Source organism: Vicia villosa, linkage group LG3, assembly GCF_029867415.1.
Source record: "Vicia villosa cultivar HV-30 ecotype Madison, WI linkage group LG3, Vvil1.0, whole genome shotgun sequence".
Taxonomy (NCBI): Eukaryota; Viridiplantae; Streptophyta; class Magnoliopsida; order Fabales; family Fabaceae; genus Vicia; species Vicia villosa.
The window spans coordinates 15,341,019-15,365,475 of NC_081182.1; the positions used below are offsets into that span (position 1 = coordinate 15,341,019).

At 30.6% G+C, this 24,457-nt stretch overlaps 1 protein-coding gene across 1 annotated transcript; it reads left to right on the forward strand.

Moving 5' to 3' along the window:
* Positions 1–20,329: 20,329 nt before the first annotated feature.
* LOC131660404 (probable caffeine synthase MTL2) lies at positions 20,330–22,981 on the forward strand. The gene is made up of 4 exons (XM_058929649.1): positions 20,330–20,428; positions 20,503–20,907; positions 21,956–22,213; positions 22,464–22,981. The coding sequence occupies exons 1-4, from the start codon at positions 20,354–20,356 to the stop codon at positions 22,818–22,820; spliced, it is 1,095 nt and encodes a 364-aa protein (XP_058785632.1). The 5' UTR covers positions 20,330–20,353; the 3' UTR covers positions 22,821–22,981.
* Positions 22,982–24,457: the final 1,476 nt, after the last annotated feature.

Sequence of the window (24,457 nt, forward strand, 5' to 3'; positions counted from 1 at the left end):
AAAGCAGTCTATTACATCGGCCACGTTTAGAAACCGATGTAAAAGGTTGTGTATTTTTTTTTTTAATAAATTTTTTTTATTGTTTTTCACATCAGACCTATGAAATCAACCGATGTAGTATGATGACTTTCACATCGGGCTCTGACCCGATGTAAAATGTCTCAGACTTTTTACATCGCCTGTGTTTACATCGGGCCTAGGACCGATGTAAAAAGTCATTTTCGCCCGATGTAAAAACTATTTTCTGTACTAGTGTAGTCACGGTAGCATTATTGTGACCTTCCTTCTTATCCCTCTTTGATGCACCTTCCTCGTGGGTTTTGAAAAGGATTGTGAAATTTGTATTCTCACTCAAAGGAAAGGATGATGATTAAAATACAATCAACATTTTCTGAAATTTCTCAATATACTAATGAGAAGTACAATACCATCAAGTATCCCAAGCTTCAAGGCCTATTGCTTCTTAGTAGTTCATATTAGCTTTTAGCATCCTAGTTTTTTCTAACACATGTGATAACTCATGGTGAGAGCAAATAATGTCGTTTTATAATATTTTCCAAGATGTTTAGTTTAGTTTTGCTTATTTTGCATTAAGAAATTGCATGAATGCAGATTGTGGATTGAGTAATTGTTTATGTTTTTTTTTTTTTTTTTTTTTTTTTTTTTTATATTTGACAACTTTAGTGTTTTGTGTTGTGGAATATTAGTTTAACATGTTAATTGATCAAGATATATTATATAGTAGTTACAGAGATGTAAAGTTATGAACAAGGACGAATCAAATTGCAGGAATGTAAAATGTAGAATTGACTTAGGACCGTCTTTGAGAGCGTGTAAGGGGAGTTACTGCATAGAGTCTCAAATTTTTTAGGGTTAAATTATATGTAAATAGGGTCTCATAAATTATTTGTTAGGTTAAATCTTAATTAAATAGGACCTCTATTTATTTTTCCATAATAAACTATAACTAATTTATAGAGGGTCTTCAAAAACTTGAAACGACTCTGAATTGACTCATTGTTTATGATGTTTTTATATACTTGACATCTCTATAGTGTTTTGTGTTCTCTGATATTAGTTTAATATGTTAATTGATTAAGATATATAATAGTTACATAGATATAAAGTGTGACACTCTAAACCCCACATATAATTTAGTATGAAATTTAATTAAATAAAATGCAACCATTCAGGATGTATTGCACAATCAAACATACCATGTTCTGTAACACGGGTTATAACATAATGATTTAGAATTTGTTATTGTATGCTCACATTCACTTAGAGTATCATTGCAGCGAAATCATAATTAAATCAATTAAACACAATACTGCAACTCATAATATTTAGTCTCATAAACCTCAACTTTCATAACATAACAAAAGTTGTATTATTCAACTCACAACAACTTGGAGATCTCAACAAAACATAAATAGTAACTTCAACAAAACAAAACAAATGAAAGCAAACGTTCTTAGTCCAACGTAACATAATCAGAGCAAGACCCTACTAATAAAACGACAAACTAATAGAAGCCACTCCAAGAGCTCTATATGGTTCGATTCCTGGCATGTATGGGTCAGCTCCTAGAACTTATGGGTCTACTCATACTGTGCAGTTTTAAAAGAATTCCTTTTCTATTAGTTTGGAGTCGACTCCAAACACGTATGGGTCGACCCCAACTGTTGTTTTTGCAACAAAAAAATAATTTTTAAGCTATCCAAACATTACCTTATATGTCAATAACTTATTTTACAAAAATATATCAATTTAATCCAATTTCCTACTATTATAACACCCCAAACTCATCTATTACTCAATGGGTTCATGAATTAACAAAATATTACAACACTATCATCATGTTCATCATCTCTAATTCAAGGTAAATCAAACATGATTTCAGTCACACAATCATATATATGAACACCAAAAATCATCATTCAAATATTGACTCATGAGAAAATACAACAATCATCATATAACAACTATCATAGCATTACAATTCAAAATTATGAATCAAAACACCTAATCCTAAGAAGGTTAAGGGTCCCTCCATTTATCCCTCATGCTTTAACACCCATTAGAGAAGCACATCTCCTCCTTAGCTTGATTTTCCTAGCAAGCAATGAAATTTCTCTCTTGAAGATCTTCTTCTATTTTTTTATCTATTTTTTTAATTTTTTATCCCCCTATTTTAAAATCCGGATTTTTGGTCCCTAAACTATGATTTTTTGAGGATTTTAGTCCCTCTGCAAATCTGAGGCCAATTTTTGATGACATGACACTCATTTTGTTGACGTGTCAATGCCAACTCATTTAAAAATTAAATCCAATTCTTTTTGTAATTTCATATATAACTTTATGATATTTTAACTTATTTTCATATTTATTAATCAAATGGCATTATATATAAAAAAGAATGATATTAAAACCTAACATTTGCCAAACACAACGCCTCCTTCATCTTCTCAATAAAATCAAGGCCTCCTTCCTCAGCTCAACAAACTCATCACGTTCTTTACTGGTTGTTTGTGTTCTATCAGATCCACAACTTATTCTTCTTCTTCTTTTATCTTCTTCTCCAACCATGTCCGAAACAAGATTTTCCTTTGCCTCAACAAACCAGTCCGATTTAAGAAGAGTGATTATGGCGGCGATGAAGATGGAATCAATGATGAAGACGAAAAACATGAGATGAAGACGAAGGACAAAGAACCTGTGAAACAGCTATGGCGGCGAATGAGCTTCTGGGAAACGTAACATGAACTGAAAGTGAATTGAAATGAAGAGATGAATAGGAATTGTAATTAGGTTACAGTTAAAGGAATTTGGAAAATGAAAATAATTGGTTACTTTATTATGCTAAAAACAAAATGTAATATGTAAATTTAAAAAACATTAAAATATATATGAAATAAATTAAATGAGTTGGCATGTGACACGTAAGGAGATTATGCACCATGTCATTAAAAATTGGCCTGAGATTTGTTGAGGGACTAAAATCCTCGAAAAATCATAGTTCAGGGATCAAAATTTCGGATTTTGAAATAGGGGGATCAAAAATGAAAAAAATGGATAATAGGGGGACCAAAAGTGCAATTAAGCCTTTTATTTAATTAATAAAACCAAAACATTATTTTAATTAATCAAATAATTCTAAATAAATCTACCAACCTCTAATTATTCTCCACACTCTCCTCTCAAGGTCGCACATCCCTACCACCCTAATTAATTTAATTATTATTGCATAATAATTAAATAAACACACAAAAATTCATAAATAATTTAATTAAATAAGATAATCTAAATTGGGGTGTTACAACTCTCCCCCACTTGAGAAAACTTTTCCCCCGAAAATTACCTGAGGAGAACAAAGTCGGATACGACTCTCTCATATGCTCCTCACACTCCCAAGTCATGCTCCCATCAGTTGTTCCTCCCCACACTACCTTCGCCAAGGAAATCTCTTTACCATGCAACTGCTTCACTTCCCGGTCCTCTATCCGTATGAGTGATACCTCTATAGTCAGGTTATCTCTCACTGGAACATTATCCACTTGGATCACATGAGAAGGATCCAGAATTTACCTTCTCAACCAAGACACATGAAACACATCATGAAGATTCACAAGCGGAGGTGGCAAAGCAATTCGATAGGTTACTCCTCACATCCTCTCCATGATCTGGTATGGACTAACAAAATGTGGCGTGAGCTTTCGATAATTCAAGGCTCGATCAAAACTAGTTATAGGCATAACTCAAAAAAACACATGATCTCCCTCCTGAAACTCAAGTGTTTTCCTCCTTTTGTCATGATAAATTTTCTGACGACTCTGTGAGGCTTTCATTTTCTCTTGGATCATTTTGATCTTTTCAATCGTCATCGGCTGAACAATTTCAGGTCCAACCACAACACTCTCGCCTGACTCATACCAACACAAACAAGTTCTACACCTCCTACCATACAACTCCTCATATAGTGTCATCCCATTACTAGAATGGAAACTATTGTTATAGGTCAAATCAATCAACGACAAGTAACTATCCTGAGCACCTCCTCGTTCTAGCCATAAACTTTCAGCAAATCCTCCTTAGACGTAATAATCCTATATGTTTGACCATCCGTCTGAGGATGATAAGCATTACTGAACTTCAGCTTAGTACCCAAAGTAGCTTGTCAACTCTCCTAGAACCTCTTTTCACGTGTGAATCTCATAATCATTTTGTAATTTATGTGAAATCAACTACCTCTCATTTTAAAAAAATTCAAAACCCTTGAAATCAAATTTATTTTTTCTTCTCAAATATTCAGACAATTTATCCCTCAAAGAATAGGTAGGATCAATGGGTTGGTTGCTACACACAAAGGCTTGGAGCATACTGGTGATATTGGAAGACTCAGAAGCATGAATCTAGTAAAGATTACACAAAAGAGTTTGACATTTAGTTATATACAAGTCAAGATCCATATAGAAGATTTATTTTATTCAATATTATCATGGACTAGTGATTGTATGAACTCTTGCAATATTTGTCAAAATAAAAAGGAACAATGTAGATTTCAATGGAAAACTATTGATGAATGCATGTAGGCAAAATGGGAATGAAAGTCGAAGCACTATAAGTCTTGATGTCTTCTCTCTCTCTCTCTCTCTCTCTCTCTCTCTCTCTCTCTCTCTCTCTCTCTCTCTTTCTCTCTCTCTCTCTCTCTCTCTCTCTCTCTGTTTCTCTCTCTCTCTCACACACACACATTTAATTTTTTAGGATATTACATGCTTAGGATTTTAAATTCATAGAGTAGTTTATCGTTTATCTAGTTGGTTGCGATTGATTAATTAAGGTTAGATTTTGTTAGATTTGGAACCTAATCGAGCTTTAATGGTGATTACAATATGAGAAACTTGTTGAGTTTAGAATTCACTGAAATTGAATCATTATATAATCACTTCTCGTGAAGTATACAATTGGTATCAACTGAATACCTTCGTGTATCATCATAAGATCCTCTTTGATATTTGTGAAGTCATTAAGTGTTGACGTAATCAAGTTTCAATAAATGTATAATTCTCATATTTTCCCTCAAAATCTTTCGCGCATGCAAACTCTAAAAACCTCATATAATTCATTTCTGAAAAGAATCATTTGACTTTTTGTTTTAAGTTTATTCACCCCCTCTAGACTGTTTTCTTATTCCATATTCTCACCCAACAAATTAGATTTGATCTTTGTATTTAAAAAAATAATTTTTATTGAAAATTTGAAATACTATAATTTTTTTTAATTTTTCATAAATTAAAAGACTAATTTTTGTAATATATATATATATATATATATATATATATATATATATATATATATATATATATATATATATATATATATATATATATATATATATATATATATATATATATATATATATATATACTCACACACACACTATTAAATATTAAAATATTAACAAATCACATGACTTTTAAAAAAGATATATTTCAAAAATAATTTTTATAAAAACTATTCAAAATAGTTTCAATTTTAAGTAATTATTTGAAATTATGATATTCAAAACAACTTATAATAAAATTATGAAATATCTAAAATAACATTTTATAAAAACTATTTAAACTAATCTTTCATTAGAATTTATTTTAAAAGAATTATTTTCAAATATTTTTATGCAAAAATATGTAATACTATATAATTTAATTTTTTTAAAAGAAGCAAACATACTATTAATATTTGAAATAAAAATCATAATTCTTTTTTGTAATATTTTATTCAAAAAATTATAATGATACCTTCCTACCCTTGACTAGTGAATAAATTAGGGAATATGACAATTTAAATTATTCAGTTAAAATTAAATTCTAGCAAATGTGTATATAAAAAATTCTACCGATAATTTTTTCGGTAAACAATTTAGTGGCAGATTCACATATAGTAAATATGAATTTCAATTTACAGTTACTAATATGATGCTGAGGGATTGCTTTATTCAGGGCTCTAAAGATGAAGAAGTTTCTTTTGAAAAATAGGGATGGGAACTTTTTCTCCAAAGGCACTTCGTGAAAAGGGACGAAAAACATATCTTCCGCCTCGTTGAGTCTCCTTTCTGTCTAAATTATCATTATATTTGTTGCAAAAATCGATGCCAGGGATAAAATATAATAAGTTTCTTTCGGCAAGAAACCCACAAAGGTAAGAAAAAATAGGGGAGCAATAAGAACACAGAGAATTGGTTATAACTGCTATTCTTTACTTTCTCTTTCAATCAAGATTAAAAGTGTTACAAGAGTAACAAATAACTCTCTCACTCTAAATTAGGATTTGCAGTATGCAATAATGAGAGGCTAGTATGATATTTATAATAAACCTAACATACTAAACTAATGGGCTTTTTTCACAAATACTCATTACAAGCTAACTTAGGGTACAAGCTAACTTAAATAATTGAACATAACAAACAGATCCAATTCAAAATATTAACAACCATATCATTTCGACACTCACATACTAGAACACACTTCAAATACATTATGTAGGTCTTTGACACCCGCATGTAAACATACTTCAAAGGCATGCATAAATCCTGTCGAACCAAAAGAGCTATTATTTGACCCAATAGAGTTTGATCCAATTCTCACAATATCCTTAATTAATATTACCTTTAAATTTATTTTATATAGAAATTTATAAAAAGACAATTTAGAGCATATATGGAATGTTAGTAAACGAGAGAGATTTAAATAGCTATTTTAAGTTTGAAAATTTAATGTATGAGAATGGATTAAGTATTGCTAAAATAATAGATTTATCAAAGATGATTGGTTCCTTAATTATTTTGTTAGTTTTAAAAATATTACTATTACTTTGTTTTAATTTTTTATGTTTATAGGTTTATACGGGGAATTCTATGGAGATACCCAAGGACAAGAACAAGAGATGGAACCCTTTGTGGCAGAGATCTAGACAGAGATAGGAATAGATTCAAGTACATGGACGGGGATGCAAAGCATCCTCGCCACTACACTGTCTCGTTAACTTCCCTACTAATAAATACAAAAATGTGAGAAATTTCAAGTTTGAATATTCCCTTTATGTAAATTAAATATATCTACATCTTTTACCATACAAATTGTGGTTATTGTTGAAGTGTAATTGCACATTCATAGTGTGTTAGCATTTAGTTTGTTTGGACCTTGAGTTGGGCTTTAATTTGTTAGACACGATATGAGTTTAGTATATATTGCATTTTAATTTATAATTGTATAGAATCATTCTTGTAACCATTTTCTAATTGAGTAAAAGTTGGTTACGATGTTTCTCTCTCTTCTTCCATATTCATCTTTATCATCTTATTTAGTTGTGCTCTAAAAATTAGTATCTAGAGCTCTGGTTCAGATCCACGGGAAGGGAAACACGATTGTACATAAGGTGTATGATTGTTTTGATTTTGGATTCATACAATTCATAGTGAATTGAAGATCGAAATCGTATCAGAATCAAATTTCTTGATTTCGAAGGATTGGGAAACACGAGTGTTTGGTGAGATCTGAGTGATTTCTTACACAATATCGAAGATGAATGGTGGAAACGTTGGTTTGAATACAGAACTTCAGGTGTTTGATGGAAATAATTGGAATTGGTGGTGATTCAAATGCATGTGTTGTTTGGCACTTAAGATGTGTTTGATCTTGTCAAAGATCATTACATGCCTGTTAATGCAGATGCAACAGAAGTGCAAAGAAATATACAACGAGACACGAAGAAGAAGGATAAAAAAAGGGTTGTTCTACATCCATCAGTGTATGGATAGGGATGTGTTTGAGATGAATAATATGGAAAATATGGTATATTTTCTAGGGATGGCGATTTTGTACTATTAGAAGTGTATCATTTTGCATTAGCTGAAGTATGATGTGTAGGTTTATAAATAGACCAAAGTGGTCACAATACCAAGCTGCAGTTAGGATTCTGAGGTATATTAAAGGGACTCTGAAGTTCGGAATTTTGTTCCCTTCTGGTGCTGAAAGTGAGTCATAATTGATGTGCTACTTAGAATCTGACTGTGTTGTGATAGAATTGACAGAATAAGCACTTCAGGATATTTTTTCAAATATCTAGGAAGTCCCATTACTTGGTGCTCTAAGAAGCAACCAGTGGTTGCGTTGCAACTTGTGAAGCTGAATACATTGTAGGTGCTTTATTTGCGTGTCAAGCTATTTTGCTGATGAATTTATTGCAGGATCTGAAGATAAGATAAGCAAGTCTATGAAGTTGATGATTGACAGCAAATCTGCCATAAGCCTTGCTAAGAACCCAGTGTTGCATGGAAGAAGCAAGCACATTGACAAACTTCCATTTTCAGAGGAATCAAGTCCAGAATGGAGTGCTAGAAGTTGTGCACTATAGCACCCAGAAGCAACCTGCAGATGTAGTGGAGAAGGCTGTCAAGAATGAGCATTTTATCAATTTGAGGAATGATATTGATGTTTTTGATTTTAGCTCTGAATGTGAATTAAGGGATAATGCTAAAGTGTAATTGCCCATTCAGAGTGTGTTAGCTTTTATTTTGTTTGGGCCTTGAGTTGAACTTTAATTAGATTGGCCTAATATGGGTTTAGTATATATCGTATTTTTCTTTATAATGGTAGCATGTAGAATCATTCTTGTAACCGTTTTCTAATTGAGTAAAAATGGTTATAATTTTTCTTTCTCTTTTTCCATCTTCATCTTGTTCTATTGTGCTCCAACAATTATGTGAAATTGTGTGTTCAAATTTACTCTTAAATAAGTCAAATATATTTGCACCTTTTTACCATATGAGTTGGCTCATATAAAACTCCCTCAATATTTAATACTACCTCCGTTCCTTTATATAAGAGACAATTCATTTTTCTAGATTCACTGAATATTTAATGTATCTAGTCAATATACATACCAGATACATTGATTATTCAGTGAACCTAAAAAATAAATTTTATCTTATATAATGGAACGAAGGTATTATTAAATAAGCTAACCAAGTCTGGGCATCCTAAATCTTCTCGTTTTATAACAAAAAAATTAAAAATATATCATGTTTCTCCCTTTAATAAATCTACTTTAACTCGAGTTAAGTACCATTACATGAGATAAAGCTCTTTTGCACAATGTTTACATATTGGCTAAACTAAAATAAACATGTGTTATATCATCCAAATACAAATGGTAGATAATTCAAAAACAGATATATTAAAAGTTAAATAGGTAAATTGTCTAAATATGTTAGTGAACTTTTGCTTTTTGTTCATGTATTTTTGTTTTTCTTAAAGTAATTTCTGAATGTTAAATTTTTTTTTCATGCGGATTTTAACTTTAAGAACAAATACCAAAATGATTTTAACATTCAAGATATTATTTTAAAAAAAGATACAGAGGTGAAGAAACCAAAAACTCGCTAACTTACATGAACGATTTAACTATTTAAACCATATCTTAAATATTTGATAAAAAAATCATTTATCGTGATATTATCAATTTTATATCTTTTATTGAATAAACTAGTATATTAATTAACTAAATAAAATTAACTTGTAATAAACAAATGCATTTACTTAGTTGATTTGTTTGAGAGAGTGAATTATAATAATGGCCAAAAGGAGTAGGTAAATATAATGAAAAAAAGATTATGATAGTGGTTTAAGAATAAATGAATGAATTCTGTGGGCGATGTAAATATATAGAAAGTAACATAATAAACTATGTCTTTGGCCAACATAATTTATTGCGCCGTTGTTTTTATTTCAAGAGATTTTGCTATTTAAGACCCCAAATCTTCACCTCAAAAGACAATCACCAATACTACCACAGTAAACGACCATTTAATGTCTTCCTTCATTGTCAGTCGTTGCAACGTGTCCAGTGCACACAAGACCCACATCATTGAGATCGATGTCGGGGTCGATTTGTCAAATGCTCTCTTTGAATTAGCTAAGCGTCGAGGGAGATCAATTTGTGTCCATAATGGAAGAGGAGTGGTGGAGCAAGTCACGCTTCGTCAACCCACTGGGAGAATTGTAACCCATCAAGGAAGTTTTAATATAATCTCAATCTCTGGGACAATCACCCCTTCATCGACACTTGAAAGTGCAGGAGAACTTGAAGTCAGCCTATCAACCATCACACATGAGGTGATTGGAGGGATTTTGATGTCTCCTCTAGTGGCCTCAAGTCCTATGATATTGACTGTTGTCTCATTTCCATTCACTGAATCTTAATATCTTTCTTCTCGCATCAAGCTAGAATAAATCTTTTTTTTATATCAATATATGTCTTGTTGTTTTATGTTTATGATTTCTTCCTTTGTTTATCTATGAATCTCATTACATGAAAAAATAAAACAATTATCAATGATGTCTAGTATCATTGTTCTTTAAGTTATTTGTCGCGAATTTTGTAGTACAAAAATTATGTATGTGTAAGATCTAAAATTGATTGAAAAACATATACTATGATAGGGTACACATTTAATTAGTCTTTAGAGTAAGGAAATTGTTATGTTGGTTTCAAAATAAAGCGGTTGAGATTAGATTTAGGTGAAATGGTATTTACAATAATTATAAAAAAATGCAAATGAGAGCACAATATCAATGTAGGAAACTTGCGAGTGTATTTGAATGAGAGCACAATATCAATATATGAAACTTACGACTGTATTTGAATGGTGAATTTTAATGAGTGAAATCAATTTTTTGAGTGAATTTAAAATGATTTTTTCAAAATCCATTGTTTGGATTAAAGAAATATGATAAGTTCTAAATAATAGAAATCTATCAAATATCTTGTCTAAGTAAATTTAAGAAATTTCAAAAGAGACCTTAAAGTAAAGAATTTGATAATCCTCTTTTCACTCTGTACAATATGATGTGAAATTGGTTATTATCAATCTTTCCAATTTTTCAAGTTGGTACCTATAATTTTAACTTTATTAATTTGACCTCCAAAAACTGCAAATTAATCTTTAATAAATTTCAAATTTTATAAAAAAAGTCTTTTAAATTTTCAAAATTTATAAATTAGTCCATATTTTTTAAAGTCAACATTTAGCTAAAAATTTATAAATTTTATAAAAATGAGTAAATAATAATAATAATAATTATAATACTCCATCCAAACAAAAACATTAAAATAATTTGAATTGCTTAAAATTAAAAAAAATTAGCAAGCAAAGAAATAGATTCAGTAATATTTTTATCAATATCATGAAATATTTTATCAGCAATATTCAGTTAATATATATATGGGATAGGATCAAATGACACCAAGGTGTCAAAGTTTAATTTGACACTAAATCTCGATCGTTAAAATAATTGATAAATGATGATGCTAAATGAATAAAATAATAATAAAAAAATACATAGCATATTTTTCTCCAAAAAATAGGCTATTTAGCATCACCGTTTGATCAATTATTTTAACCATCGAGATTTGGTGTCATTTGATCCTATCCCTATATATATATATATATATATATATATATATATATATATATATATATATATATATATATATATATATATATATATATATATATATTTACTCCAAGAGTAAGTGTTGAACACTTACTCCAAATCTTAACCATTGATTTTCATTAATCTAACAGTTTTAATTGATCATTTATTTTGGAAATATTTTTCAATATAAAAATTTAATTAAAGCCGTTAGATTAATGATAATCAATGGTTAAGATTTGGAGTAAGTGTTCAACACAAACACACACACGCGCGCGCACACACACACGCACGCGCGCACACACACACACACACATATATATAGAGGAGGGTTATATTGACTCCAAGAGTAAGTGTATCATAACTATTGATTATCATTAATCCAACGGTTTTCAAAAATAATTAAATTAAATGATCAATTAAAACCGTTAGACTAATGAAAATCAATGGTTATGATTTGGAGTAAGTGTTGAACACTTACTCTTGGAGTCAATATATATATCATATGAGAATGACATATTTATATGAGAATGAATCTGAACCATTGGATTTTAAAATAAATGGTGGAGATTATGGTGAATCTTTTTTTCTCTACTACATCATTTATTTCAAAATGTAGAAGAGAGAAAAAAAAAGATTCACCTATGATCTCCACCATTTATTTTAAAATTCAACGGTTCAGATTCATTCTCACACTCTCATATAAATATGGCATTCTCATATGATATGCCCTATATATATATATATATATATATATATATATATATATATATATATATATATATATATATATATATATATTAAGAATGGGTAATTTAAATGAGAATGAATCTGAATCATTAGATTTTAAATTTTAGAATATATATATATATATATATATATATATATATATATATATATATATATTCTTACATAAAAATGTCATTCTCATATGATACGTCCTATATATATATATATATATATATATATATATATATATATATATATATATATATATATATATATATATATATATATATATATATATATATATATATATATATATATATATATATATATATATATATATATATATATATATATATATATATATATATATATATATATATGGGAAAAGCTAACGTGTGCCCCAAAGGCACAAGTTAATATACTATTTGTAGAAATATTTGTTTGAAATGCGTGCATTTAATGTTTTGAAATTTTAAATTTGACTTTATTGCACTTGTTTTTTCTAATTATAGTATTCTTAACATGTGCCCTAAGGTCACATGTTAGCATGACCATATATATATATATATATATATATATATATATATATATATATATATATATATATATATATATATATATATATATATATATATATATATATATATATATATATATATATATATATATATATATATATATATATATATTTAACATAATATCAAAATAAGTTATAAATAAAATTTAGGTAATCAATTTTTTATGATAAAGTAGATAATCTTAAATTAATTTTTACTAAATTTATAAAACATACATACTATAATGCTTAAGAGGTGAGAATTATAAGAGTTCATATATAATAGTGAATATAAATAAAATTATAGATGATATAAAAAATATATGATAGAATGATATGATAACAACTTATTGTTATATCAAGTTTAATTCTTGATTTTGACTAAAAAAATTAAAGAAAAATACTTTGTTTCTGACTTTAAATTAAGTAGTTGGTTTATGGTATTGATTTTTTCTTATATTTTTTATAAATTTTATATTTTTATATTTTAATATTTTTAGTAGTTGGTTTATGGTACTGCAATTTTTTTCTCGAATATATATTTTTTAATTTTTTCAAAACAAAAAAGAAAAAAAATGTTAAAATTGAATTATATTTAAAAATTATTCATCATGACATCAGGGCCGTCTTTGAGGGCGTGCAAAGCGGGCTACCGCACAGGGCCTCAAAATTTTTAAAGTTAAACTATTATTAAATAGGGCCTCATAAATTGTTGCCACTATTAAAATGAGGTTAAATAGGGCCTCTAATTATTTTGTCATGGTTGAACCATGACTAACCTACACAGGGCCTCCAAAAAATTGTGACGCCCTTGCATGACATATTTTAATATAGTCATGATACATGTTGTCTTAATTGTATTAATATAGAAAAATATTAATGTAATTATAGTGATTGTCATAAGAGTAATGCTATTTATTACGAAATAAATTGGAGAAGAAATGTAAGAACTGACACATGTCATTATTTTTGAGCAAAATTTTAAATTTATTTTAAATTAATTTTCTTTTTAATAGAAATTATGAGGTGGTGATGTGGTGAGAGATATGCATGAAAGGAAAACATCCTAGATTGCCATTTGCATCAAAACAGGTTCCAAGAGAAAAGCATGGTTTAAGAGTGGTGCATTCTAATGTATGTGGGTCATTCGAAGTACCTTCACTTGGAGGAAAAAAGTACTCTATGTCTTTTATGGATGAGTTCACAAGAATGACATGGGTAACACTCATCAAGTTTAAGCATGAGGTGTTTGCTGAGTTTCAAAAATCAAAGTGAAGGCTAAAAAACAAAGTGGTCAGAAGCTGAAAGTTCTCAGAACTGATGGTGGAGGTGGGTATAACTCCATAGAGTTCAAGAAGTACTGTGAGGATAATGAAATTGAGCATGAGGTTACTTCTCCATACACTGCTCAACACAATGGTCTCACTAAAAGAAGAAATATGAATTTTCTTGATATGACAAGGAGCATGCTGAAAGAAAATAAGCTCCCTCACACCTTATGGGGTGAAGATGTTGCCACTGTAACATATGTGCTCAACATGTGTCCAACCAAGAAGCTGGAGAAAAATGTTACTTTTAAGAAATAGATTAGAGATAAGCAAAGTGTGATTCATTTTAGAGTATTTGGTCTTGTTTGTTACAAACATGTTCTAGGTGCTACTAGAAATAAGCTGGATGATAGAAGTAAAGTAATGTTGATGATTAAGTACCACAGTACATGTGCTTATAAGCTTTATTGTCCAGTCACTAACAAAGCTGAAGTCAGTAGAGATGTCATTATGAAGGAAGCAAAAGTATGGGACTAGAGCAAGTCTCAATCCAATTTTGGTGCATTGTTGACACCTGACTAAAGGGGATTTTGCCCCTGAAGATGATTTAGAGTCTGAAGGTGACTCTGAAGTTGAAGTTGAGTAAGAAGACGTGTTACATTCCGAAGAAGACTCTGCAGGAAAGTTTGAATCTGAAGGTGAATTTCATTCTGATCCATATTTCTAATGATGATCCGAACTCTGGTGGTAATCTAACCTCTGACGGTGGTCATACCTCTGAAGGTGGAACTTCTGAAGATGGTCCAGCATCTGATACTGTTCTAGCATCTGAAGAAGATTCCGAAAAAATTCAGAGGCCACAAAGAATCAAACAAATACCAAGAAGATTTGCAAAGCTTGACATGTTTCAAGATACTGAGATAGACTTTGAAGGGAAAGTCATTTAATGTTCCATGTTAATAGAATTTGAACCAGTTAATACTGAAGAAGTTATCAAGAAGAAAGTTTGACTGAAGGCCATGAAAGAATAACTTGAGAGGATATAGAAAGAAATAAGACTTGGAAATTAACTGAGCTTCCAAAGAACAAGAAAGCCATTAGTGTCACATGGGTTTTCAAGATAAAGCTAAAGCCAAATGGATAATTGGCAAACACATAGCAAGGTTATTAATTAGAGTATTTCTATATAAACATGGTTTAGACTATTTTGAAGTGTTTTCTTCTGTAGCTATACTTGAAACAATCAGATTGGTGATTGTTATAGCTGTAAATAGTAATTGGCCTCTGATGCATTTAGATGTGAAATATAATTTTTGAATGATTCTTTACAATAGGAAGTTAATGTGTCACAACCTCCTGGATTTGTGAAAAATAATCGGGAAGGGATAGTGTATAAATTGCATAAAGCCTTGTATGGACTGAAACAAGCTCTTAGAGCTTGGAATCTGAAAATTGGTTCATTTTTCATGCTTCAAGGATTCAGAAAAGGTGAAATGGAATATGAGTTTTATGTTTAGAATATCTCTGAAAGCAATATGATTTTGGTGTGTCTCTATATTGATGATAGATTGCTAGCAGGGAGCTAATCAAACGAGATAGTCAAGTTGAAGAAGGTACTGATGATTGGGTTGGAGATGACTGATCTACGAACCATGGTTTATTTTCTAGGTTATAACGCGAAAATGTATCACATATTTGACTTGATTTACATAGATTATTTCCTATTTTATTTTAATTATGTTGTTTTATGTTGGAATTACGGTGGTATTTTAATGTGTTTCAGGAATTTAATGTTTTCGAGGCTCCGTGAAGAAAAGGAGTAAAAAGGAGAAGAAATGGATAAATATATATAAATATATATATATATATAGAAGTGGGCCCCATGGTTTATATATATATATATATATATATATATATATATATATATATATATATATATATATATATATATATATATATATATATATATATATATATATATATATATATATATATATATATATATATATATATATATATATATATATATGAAGTTGTGACAACGTCAATTTTTATATATAATGTGATTTGTGAAGGGGAGACGCCCGTCTCCTACAAAATAGGGGGCCACGTCTCAGTTGGGGACGCTCGTCTCCTGTATTTTAGGTGCAAGTCTCCGTTTAATTTGTCATAGGAGACACCCGTCTCCACTTTTGAAGATCCGTTTTTGCCAAATTCACATGTTCAACTCCATAAACCAAGTCAATTAATATGCAACATTTGAGGAGAAATATGGGGACCAGCTAGAAGGAGCAGTTACCACAATAACACTATAAAAAGAGCTGAATATTCATGTAAAAGGGGTTGGACCATGCTTTGTTCCAGCCATAGTTTTTAGTATTATTTTCATTCCAGTATTTTACTTTTCCAACAATTGTTTTCTATTATGTTCATCTTTTCTCACAACAATTTCTATACCGGAAATTGTTGTGAACCTTTAACGGATCTAACCTTACGTTAGATTTAGTTTTTATTTCCTTGTTTTAATTCGTGGTGAATAATATTTGAAGAACAATCCAACCAACCTGTGGTGGAAGTTCAAGTACTCCAAGATTCAAGATTTTATTTCAGATTTATATTATTCAGGTTTCTTATTTACTCCTTTAATTATATTCCTTTGCAAGATATATTGTATGCCAACTAATATGGCCAAAATTATGAACCGAATCTATTTATGCATGTTTAACCATATTAATATGTCTGGCTAATTTATTTAGATATCAATATGTAAAGTAATTTAACAGCAGGGATCCGAAATAAATTGGCTTAAATATGTTTTATTAAAAATCACTCGTTTCTGGTTTTGTGTCTAATTTAATTTGCTAAAGTTCTAAAATCAACAGAGCGAGAGTTTGAGATTTTAGAACTGATAAAGGTTAACATCAATGGAGCGAGAGTTTGAGATCTTTAACTGGATAGTAGACATAGAACATTAATTTTAAGGACGGCGAAAGCGTATTAAAGCTAATTAGAATTTATTTATTTTCAAAAAGTACTTTTAAACTCGACGCGGGACAGCGAGAGCGTACGTTAGGGAATACTAGCATGATCCAAGTCAACAGAGCGAGAGTTTGAGACTAGGAGATTTAAGTAGATAACATCTTCATGAAATGAGCATTTTATCAATTGTGATGTTTTCAAAAAGCTTTTCTAAATCTAATGGGATGGCGAGAGCATACATTATGAGTAAGGATAGTAGTCTAAATCAAAAGAGCGAGAGTTTGAGAGGAGGACTTTTAAACAACATAGTTAATGGAGATTTTTAATTAAATAAGAACCATAACCAATGGAACTTTGGATCACCTAAGTTAGACGAACTACATATTGATATCCGCTTATTTATATTTTATCTAGATTTAAGATTTTAGTTTCCCTTTATAAACAACTCAAATATCATTAGCCTTAGATTTGCATAATAACTTTAGATAACGGTAGATCGATTTATAGTCCCTGTGGATTCGATATATTTTAAAACTACACGACACGACTGTGCACTTGCAGTTATCCCGACTAATAGACACGTAAAGTCGTGATCACTAGGGATGGAGATTCTGTACTCTGAGAAGGATATAATTTTGCATCAGTTGAAGTATGAACTTGAAATTGTGAAAAGGTTTAAGTTAACAAATTGCAAGTCTGCAATCACACTTGCTGAAATAAATCGCAAGATGTATTCTGATGTTGAGGACGATGATGTAGATGCTACAACTTTTAAATAGTTGGTTGGCTCATTGAGATGTCTCTGTAACACCAGACCTGACATATGCTATGCAATTGGAATGGTGAGTAGGTTTATGAAAAAACCAAAGTGGTCACGTTACTAAGTTGTTGTCAAGATACTAAGGGTATATTAAGGGGACTCTGAGGTATGGAATTTTATTCCCTTATGGTGTTAAATCTAATTCATAACTCATATGTTATTCAGACTCTGGTACGTGTGGAGACAAAGGTTATAGAAGAAGCACTTCTGAATATTTCTTCAAGTATCTGAGAAGTCCCTTATCTTGGTGCTCCAAGAAATAACATGTGGTTGCCTTGTCAACCTATGAAGCTGAGTACATTGTATGTGCTTTCTCTGCGTGTCAAGCTGTTTGTCTAATGAATTTATCGTAGGATCTGAAGATCAAGGTGAGCAAGTCTGTGAAGCTGATGATAGACAAAAAATATGCCATAAGCCTTCCCAAGAACTCAGTACTCCATAGGATAAGCAAGCACATTGACACAAAGTTCTATTTTTTGTGAATCCAGGTTCAAAATGGAATGCTTGAAGTTGTTCACTATAACATTCAAAAGCAACTTGCAGATGTGCTGACCAAAGCTATCAAGATTGAACACTTTATCCACTTGAGGGATGAAATTAGTGTTGTTGATTTTAGTATTGAATATGGATTAAGGGATGGTGTTGAAGTGTAATCCAAATTCAACATATAGTTTAAGCATTTGCATTTAATTAGCATTTGAGTTCCATTTGGTTAGCATTTACATTTGGGTGTTAGTATATAAGCCCATTGATAGTTTCCTTTGTAATATATTTCACAGTCTTACAATTTGAGAAAGAAGTTAGTTACAGATCTATTTTATCTCTCTTCTCTCTCTCTTTTATCTTCAACCTTGCTCACCAAAATTTAGAACCATTGAACAAAGGTGATATTTACCTAACAAGGACAAGCCCTCCAACAATGGATTTTTGCATATACTGCATGGAGGATTTTTATCTGACCTCATTCTTTAGAAAATTTCTAGAAACTTCTCTTCTTCAAAAAGTTTCTCCATATTTTTCTTTCCTCCATTTTCTTTATTTTGAGTCTGAAATTTGAAATTTTACTAAAAGGCATTTTCAAGTGTGCCTTTATGCCTATACAGTCTTTGCTCATATGCTTCAAGAAAGCCCACTAGCTCTGTCACTGATATAGTGGATCGATCTTTGGTTTCCTCAATCGTTGTTATGATTAGGTCAAATTTTGGGGGCATAGTAATTAGAATTTTCTCAACAATTTTCTTGTCATGAATATCCTCCCCAACAGCTCTCATTTGATTAATTATTTCTTTAATTTAGAATAGTAATCTTTAACTGTCTCAAACTCATTCATCTTCAATAGTTCAAAATCTCTTCTTAGAGATTGAAGTTTAACAACACATACCTTATCGCTTCCTTAAAAATCCTCTTGCAACGTGTTACATGCTTCTTTGGCAGTATTAGCTCCTATAATTCTTGGGAAAATTGCATCAGTCACTGCTTGTTGCAAGGTGAGCAACGCCATTGAATTTTTTTTTTTTTGTTTTTCTTCAACTCCTTTTCTTAAGCTGCATTAAGAGCTGAAGTATCTGTAGGAGCGGTGAAGCCTTCTTCTACTATGTCCTATAAATTTTGAGATGAAAAAAAGTCTCCATTCTAACACGCCATAATCATAATTTTCACCATTAAAAATGAGGACAGAAATAATTGATGATTGAGTGGTGTTATCCGTAGCTTAGAAAGATTATTTGAGTGGTTCAATAGTACAAGAGAAATATTTTGTAGTTGGGAGAATTCTAGAATAGTAGCTAGGTAATATAACTACGTCCAATGTATGACCGAACGTAGCTCTGATGCCACTGTTGAGAGTTGATTAGTTGATAGAAGATAGTTTTAGAAAATTGTTTTGAAAGAAAGCTATGTCATTGATTTCTTGGATGATGATTTACAAAGTACCAATTGTCTATTTATAGATTCAAGTCGTCAACCTCTCAAAGGTGGTGAATGTTTTCTCATTACTTTAGTTCTTTCTAAGATGTTTTATGATAGATTAATATCATAATAGTTCTAGGTTCTTCTATCATTTCCATACACTTATAATTCTAGATTTTTCTGTCATATTCATACACACTATAATTCTAACCTCTTCTATCATTGTCATACATATTATATTTAAGAATATTCTAAAATTTTGCAGCAATTTCAACAAAATCTAATCCTGTCATCAAAAACTAATTCACCACATCATTTGTGAGCCAGAACGTTTTTCACAAAATTAAATAGATGCATGAATTTAATTAAGAAGCATATATGAGGGAAGAGAAAATTTCATCAAGTACTACTTTGGTTGCTACCATAACAAGAAATTATATATAGAATTTGGTTTACAATTTGCCACCATGACGTTAACTTGTTAACCAACAACAATGACATTTGTACTGGGTAACCTTTGTACATATACGACGTATTACTATTATAAAAGGAATGCAATAACCCTCTCAAACACATTCACAAACATTTATTTTCATTAGCAATGGCAATTGAACAAGTCCTTCATATGAATGGAGGTGAAGGAGAAACAAGTTACGCAAGTAACTCAACATTTCAGGTAATAAATAATAATTAATTAATCTATCTAATCTTGCCCTAATTCAACAAGTCCTGATTAATTTTTGCATGCAGAAAAAGGTGATTCTGACTGCCAAACATATCCTTGAAGAAAGTATAATGAGACTATATTGTGACATTTTTCCAAACTGTTTGAAAGTGGCTGACTTAGGTTGTTCATCAGGTCCAAATGCACTTTTCGTTGCATCTAATATCATAAACACCATTGATGCAGTGAGCCAAAACATGAGTCATGAAACACCCATGTTTCAGTTTTTTCTCAATGACTTATATGGAAATGACTTCAACACTACTTTTAAGTCACTACCTGATTTTTATAAAAGACTTGAAAAAGAGAAAGGACACAAGTTTAGTCCATGTTTCTTTAGTGGAACACCAGGGTCTTTTTATGGAAGACTCTTTCCTAACAACTCCATTCACTTTTTTCATTCCTCCTATAGTCTTCATTGGCTTTCTAAGGTACATTACATTTGATGACAAGGGCTGCATGATTTTATCATCATGTACATTAAATCATTATACTCACGGGTTCATGGTTTTACGATTAGATTGAGACTGGACTTCGATTAAATCGGTTATAAGTAAATAGATAATATATATATATATATATATATATATATATATATATATATATATATATATATATATATATATATATATATATATATATATATAAAAGAATAGTAATGCACAAGAATAATTATATTCTTAAATCGTATAAAATAATTACTATGCACTACCAATGTAAAATATTTTATACAGTCTAGACATCACAATCATTTATAAATACTATTTTATATGTAACTATAGATGTTTAATAATTGTGATTCATTAACGGTGTAAAACTTCGTTACACTGTAAATATATTTTAATTAAATTATTGTAATAATTATTTAATAGTTTATTTATTTCTTATAACCTTCTATATTTTAAAATTTTATGTTTTATTGTTAAAAATATTTAAAAATTATCAATAAACAAAAAAAAAAACACAAAATATGTAAAAAATTGTGAACCTCCCTTTCTTGTGTTCAGAAAATGCAGTTTATTCTATGATAAAGTACTAATTAATTTTAACTTTTATAAATGAAGATAAGCAAAATTTCAAAATTAAAAATAATTGGTCTATAAGTTATATAAGTTCAAGACTTTTATTTTAATAACCTACTGTATATTTTGAATTATTATATAAAATCCACTTTCATTCATCAAATTAATTTTTCTATGGTAATGATTGAAGAAGAAAGAAAAAAAAAATAGATTGAGCAACTTTTTGATTTACAACGAAATCATTTATCATGTTTCAATTCTTGACCACTGATTTTTTTATTCTTGACTGATTTTCGATCGATTTTCGACCGGTTTTACAATTTCAATCTCGATTCTTCACCATACCCATTTTTGAGGAATTGAATCAACTACTATATAATATGGAATCAACTCTATTTTTGTTGAAAGCATTTTAATTTCAAAACTAAAAATTCACAACTATATGGTTTGGTAACAGACTCCAGAAGTGTTGCAAGATGCTTTAGAACCATTGAACAAAGGTGCTATCTACCTAACAAGGACAAGTCCTCCAGCAGTGCACAAAGCATACCATGCACAATTTCAACAAGACTTCACATTATTTTTGAGGTCACGTTCGTTTGAACTGCTTCCAGGTGGTGCTATGGTCCTAACACTTATTGGTAGAGATGAACTAAATGAACTGATAAATGCATGGGTTGTGATTGGCATGGCACTCAATGACATGGCCACAGAGGTATATTTTATCAAGATATTATATATTTTTGTTTTGGTTTGTACGCAAAGTGTTAATAACTACTTAAAAAATCAAGTATACAACTGAGAGTATCAAGGTTCAAACTCTGGTGATAGCGTCCAACCTAATAAATCGGCTTCTACGATTTGAACTAAGATTTGCGGACAATCAAGATACTATATACATGATTAATGATTAATTTGCATGTGAATTTGTAGCTTATACATATATGTATTACTTTTACATGCAGAAATTGATGGAGAAGAAAAAATTGGACTCATTTAACATACCATCTTATTGTCCTACGTGTGAGGAGATTAGGAAAGTGATTGAAGAAGAAGGTTCTTTTGATGTTCAAAGTTTGGAGACAATTACAACAGATTGGGTGAAAACCATTGATGTGATTGATGATGAGGATGGAGATACAAGAGCTGAGGGAGTTGCAACATTTATAAGGGCTGTTGCTGAACCAATTTTGAAGTCAGAGTTTGGAGAAGAAATCATGGATGAATTATTCAATAGGTTCAAGAACAAGATTATTCAACTTGAAGGAGTTGAGAAATTGGAAGTGCCTAATTTAGTCATGCACATTACTAAACGTATTTGAAGGTAATATTCATCACCAAAGAGTTGAATCCATTTGAAATGTTTACTATTTTAATACAATAAAATGATGTGTTATTATCATATCTATAAAGGTTTATGTGATGTATAATTTGTTATTTCGAAATATTAAGTTTTAAGTTTGGAATCAACTATTAATTTAAATATTTATTCTCTCATATTTTGAATATATTAATCTCAAATTAAGTTGATTTTCTTTTTGAAATGATGATTTGAAGAACAGAGTCTCCAAACAAATCATCTTCTAATAACCCAAAAACAAAACTAGGAGACTGCAACCTGAGCTTTTGCTGCAGAATAATCTTTAACCAACTGTGAAATATGTTACGCCGCATTTATAGGGCAGAAAAAATCTTCATCATGCGTTTCTTTATTTCTCCACGTCCCAAAAATCCTGCTAGTTGGTAGACTCTGTGTCTTTCGCTTCCAGACGATTCACCCAAAAATCCTGCTAGTTGGTAGACTCTGTGTCGTTCGCTTCCAGATTGAGATTCACTATTCACCCAGTCTTGTAATCCTACCAACAAAAAGTGATTAGTTGTACCCGAAGGGTTTCTATTGGACCAAACTTGCATAGGGACAATCTTTGAACACATGTAATTCAATTTCCACCTCCTCCCCGCACATTTGTCAAACATCTCCGCCGATTCTCATTTGGCTCATTTGGTGTTTTGTAAGTAATCTATCATGAGCCAACAACCACGTAAAATATCAGATACGTTCTGGCACATTAAGCTTCCAAATATTCTTCTACAAAATGTTTGTACCGGTGATATCAGCATCACGAATCGTGTTGTGAATGGCTTTGACAGAAAATTTGCCTGCACTCGTTCTGACCGCTATAAACTCATCTTCCCAATACAAATCATTTGGAGGTAAATGGGCTTTGATTCTACTCTAAATATCCATGGGCAGCCATCCCTGCAGTAATTGGAATTGCCACTCTCTATTGGAACCCACAAGGTCGCACAGTTTAGCTCCCTACAAGTTAGTAGGAATCGAAATTTGAAAATCCCCAATAGTCCTCCCATCCTCCAACCATATATCTTTCCACAGATCGATTGACCTACCATTTCCTATACTCTAATTGTCCACCGAGATGAGGTGAACCTATCGATCTACCATTTCCTATACTCCAATTGTCCACCGAGATGAGGTGAACCTTCATCCTTTGTATGTCGTTCCATAATTGAGACTCTGTATGTCTTTCCATAATTGAGAATCTGTACCTTTGTAGGTAGTTTGCTCCTGCTCACTATTATTCCCATATTTAGTTCTTAAAACTTTACACCAAAGCTCATCCTGATTGTGATAAAGGTTCCAGCCCAACTTCATAATGCAAGTCTTGTTCATTTTGTCAAGCTTCTGAAGCCCTAAACCTCCTTCAGGCTTCGGAGTTGTAATTGTATTTCATCCTACCGCATGATACTTCCTACCAATGGTTGTATCGCCCCAGATGAAGCTCCGTTGTCAACTGTGAATCTCTTTGATTAAGGTCTTGGGAATTATACTTGTCATCAGTGTAAATAGGCATTGCTTCCATTACACTTTTGGCCAAAGTAACACGTCCCGCAAACGATAGATGATTTGCCTTAATTTTAACTTAAATAGCCTAGTAAA

Bases quoted from the DNA above. Each gene is read 5' to 3' on its own strand.
- LOC131660404 (XM_058929649.1), top strand. From the start codon at position 20,354: ATGGCAATTGAACAAGTCCTTCATATGAATGGAGGTGAAGGAGAAACA. The intron at 20,429-20,502 runs GTAATAAATAAT...TTTTGCATGCAG, and splicing joins CAAGTAACTCAACATTTCAG to AAAAAGGTGATTCTGACTGC. The intron at 20,908-21,955 runs GTACATTACATT...GTTTGGTAACAG, and splicing joins GTCTTCATTGGCTTTCTAAG to ACTCCAGAAGTGTTGCAAGA.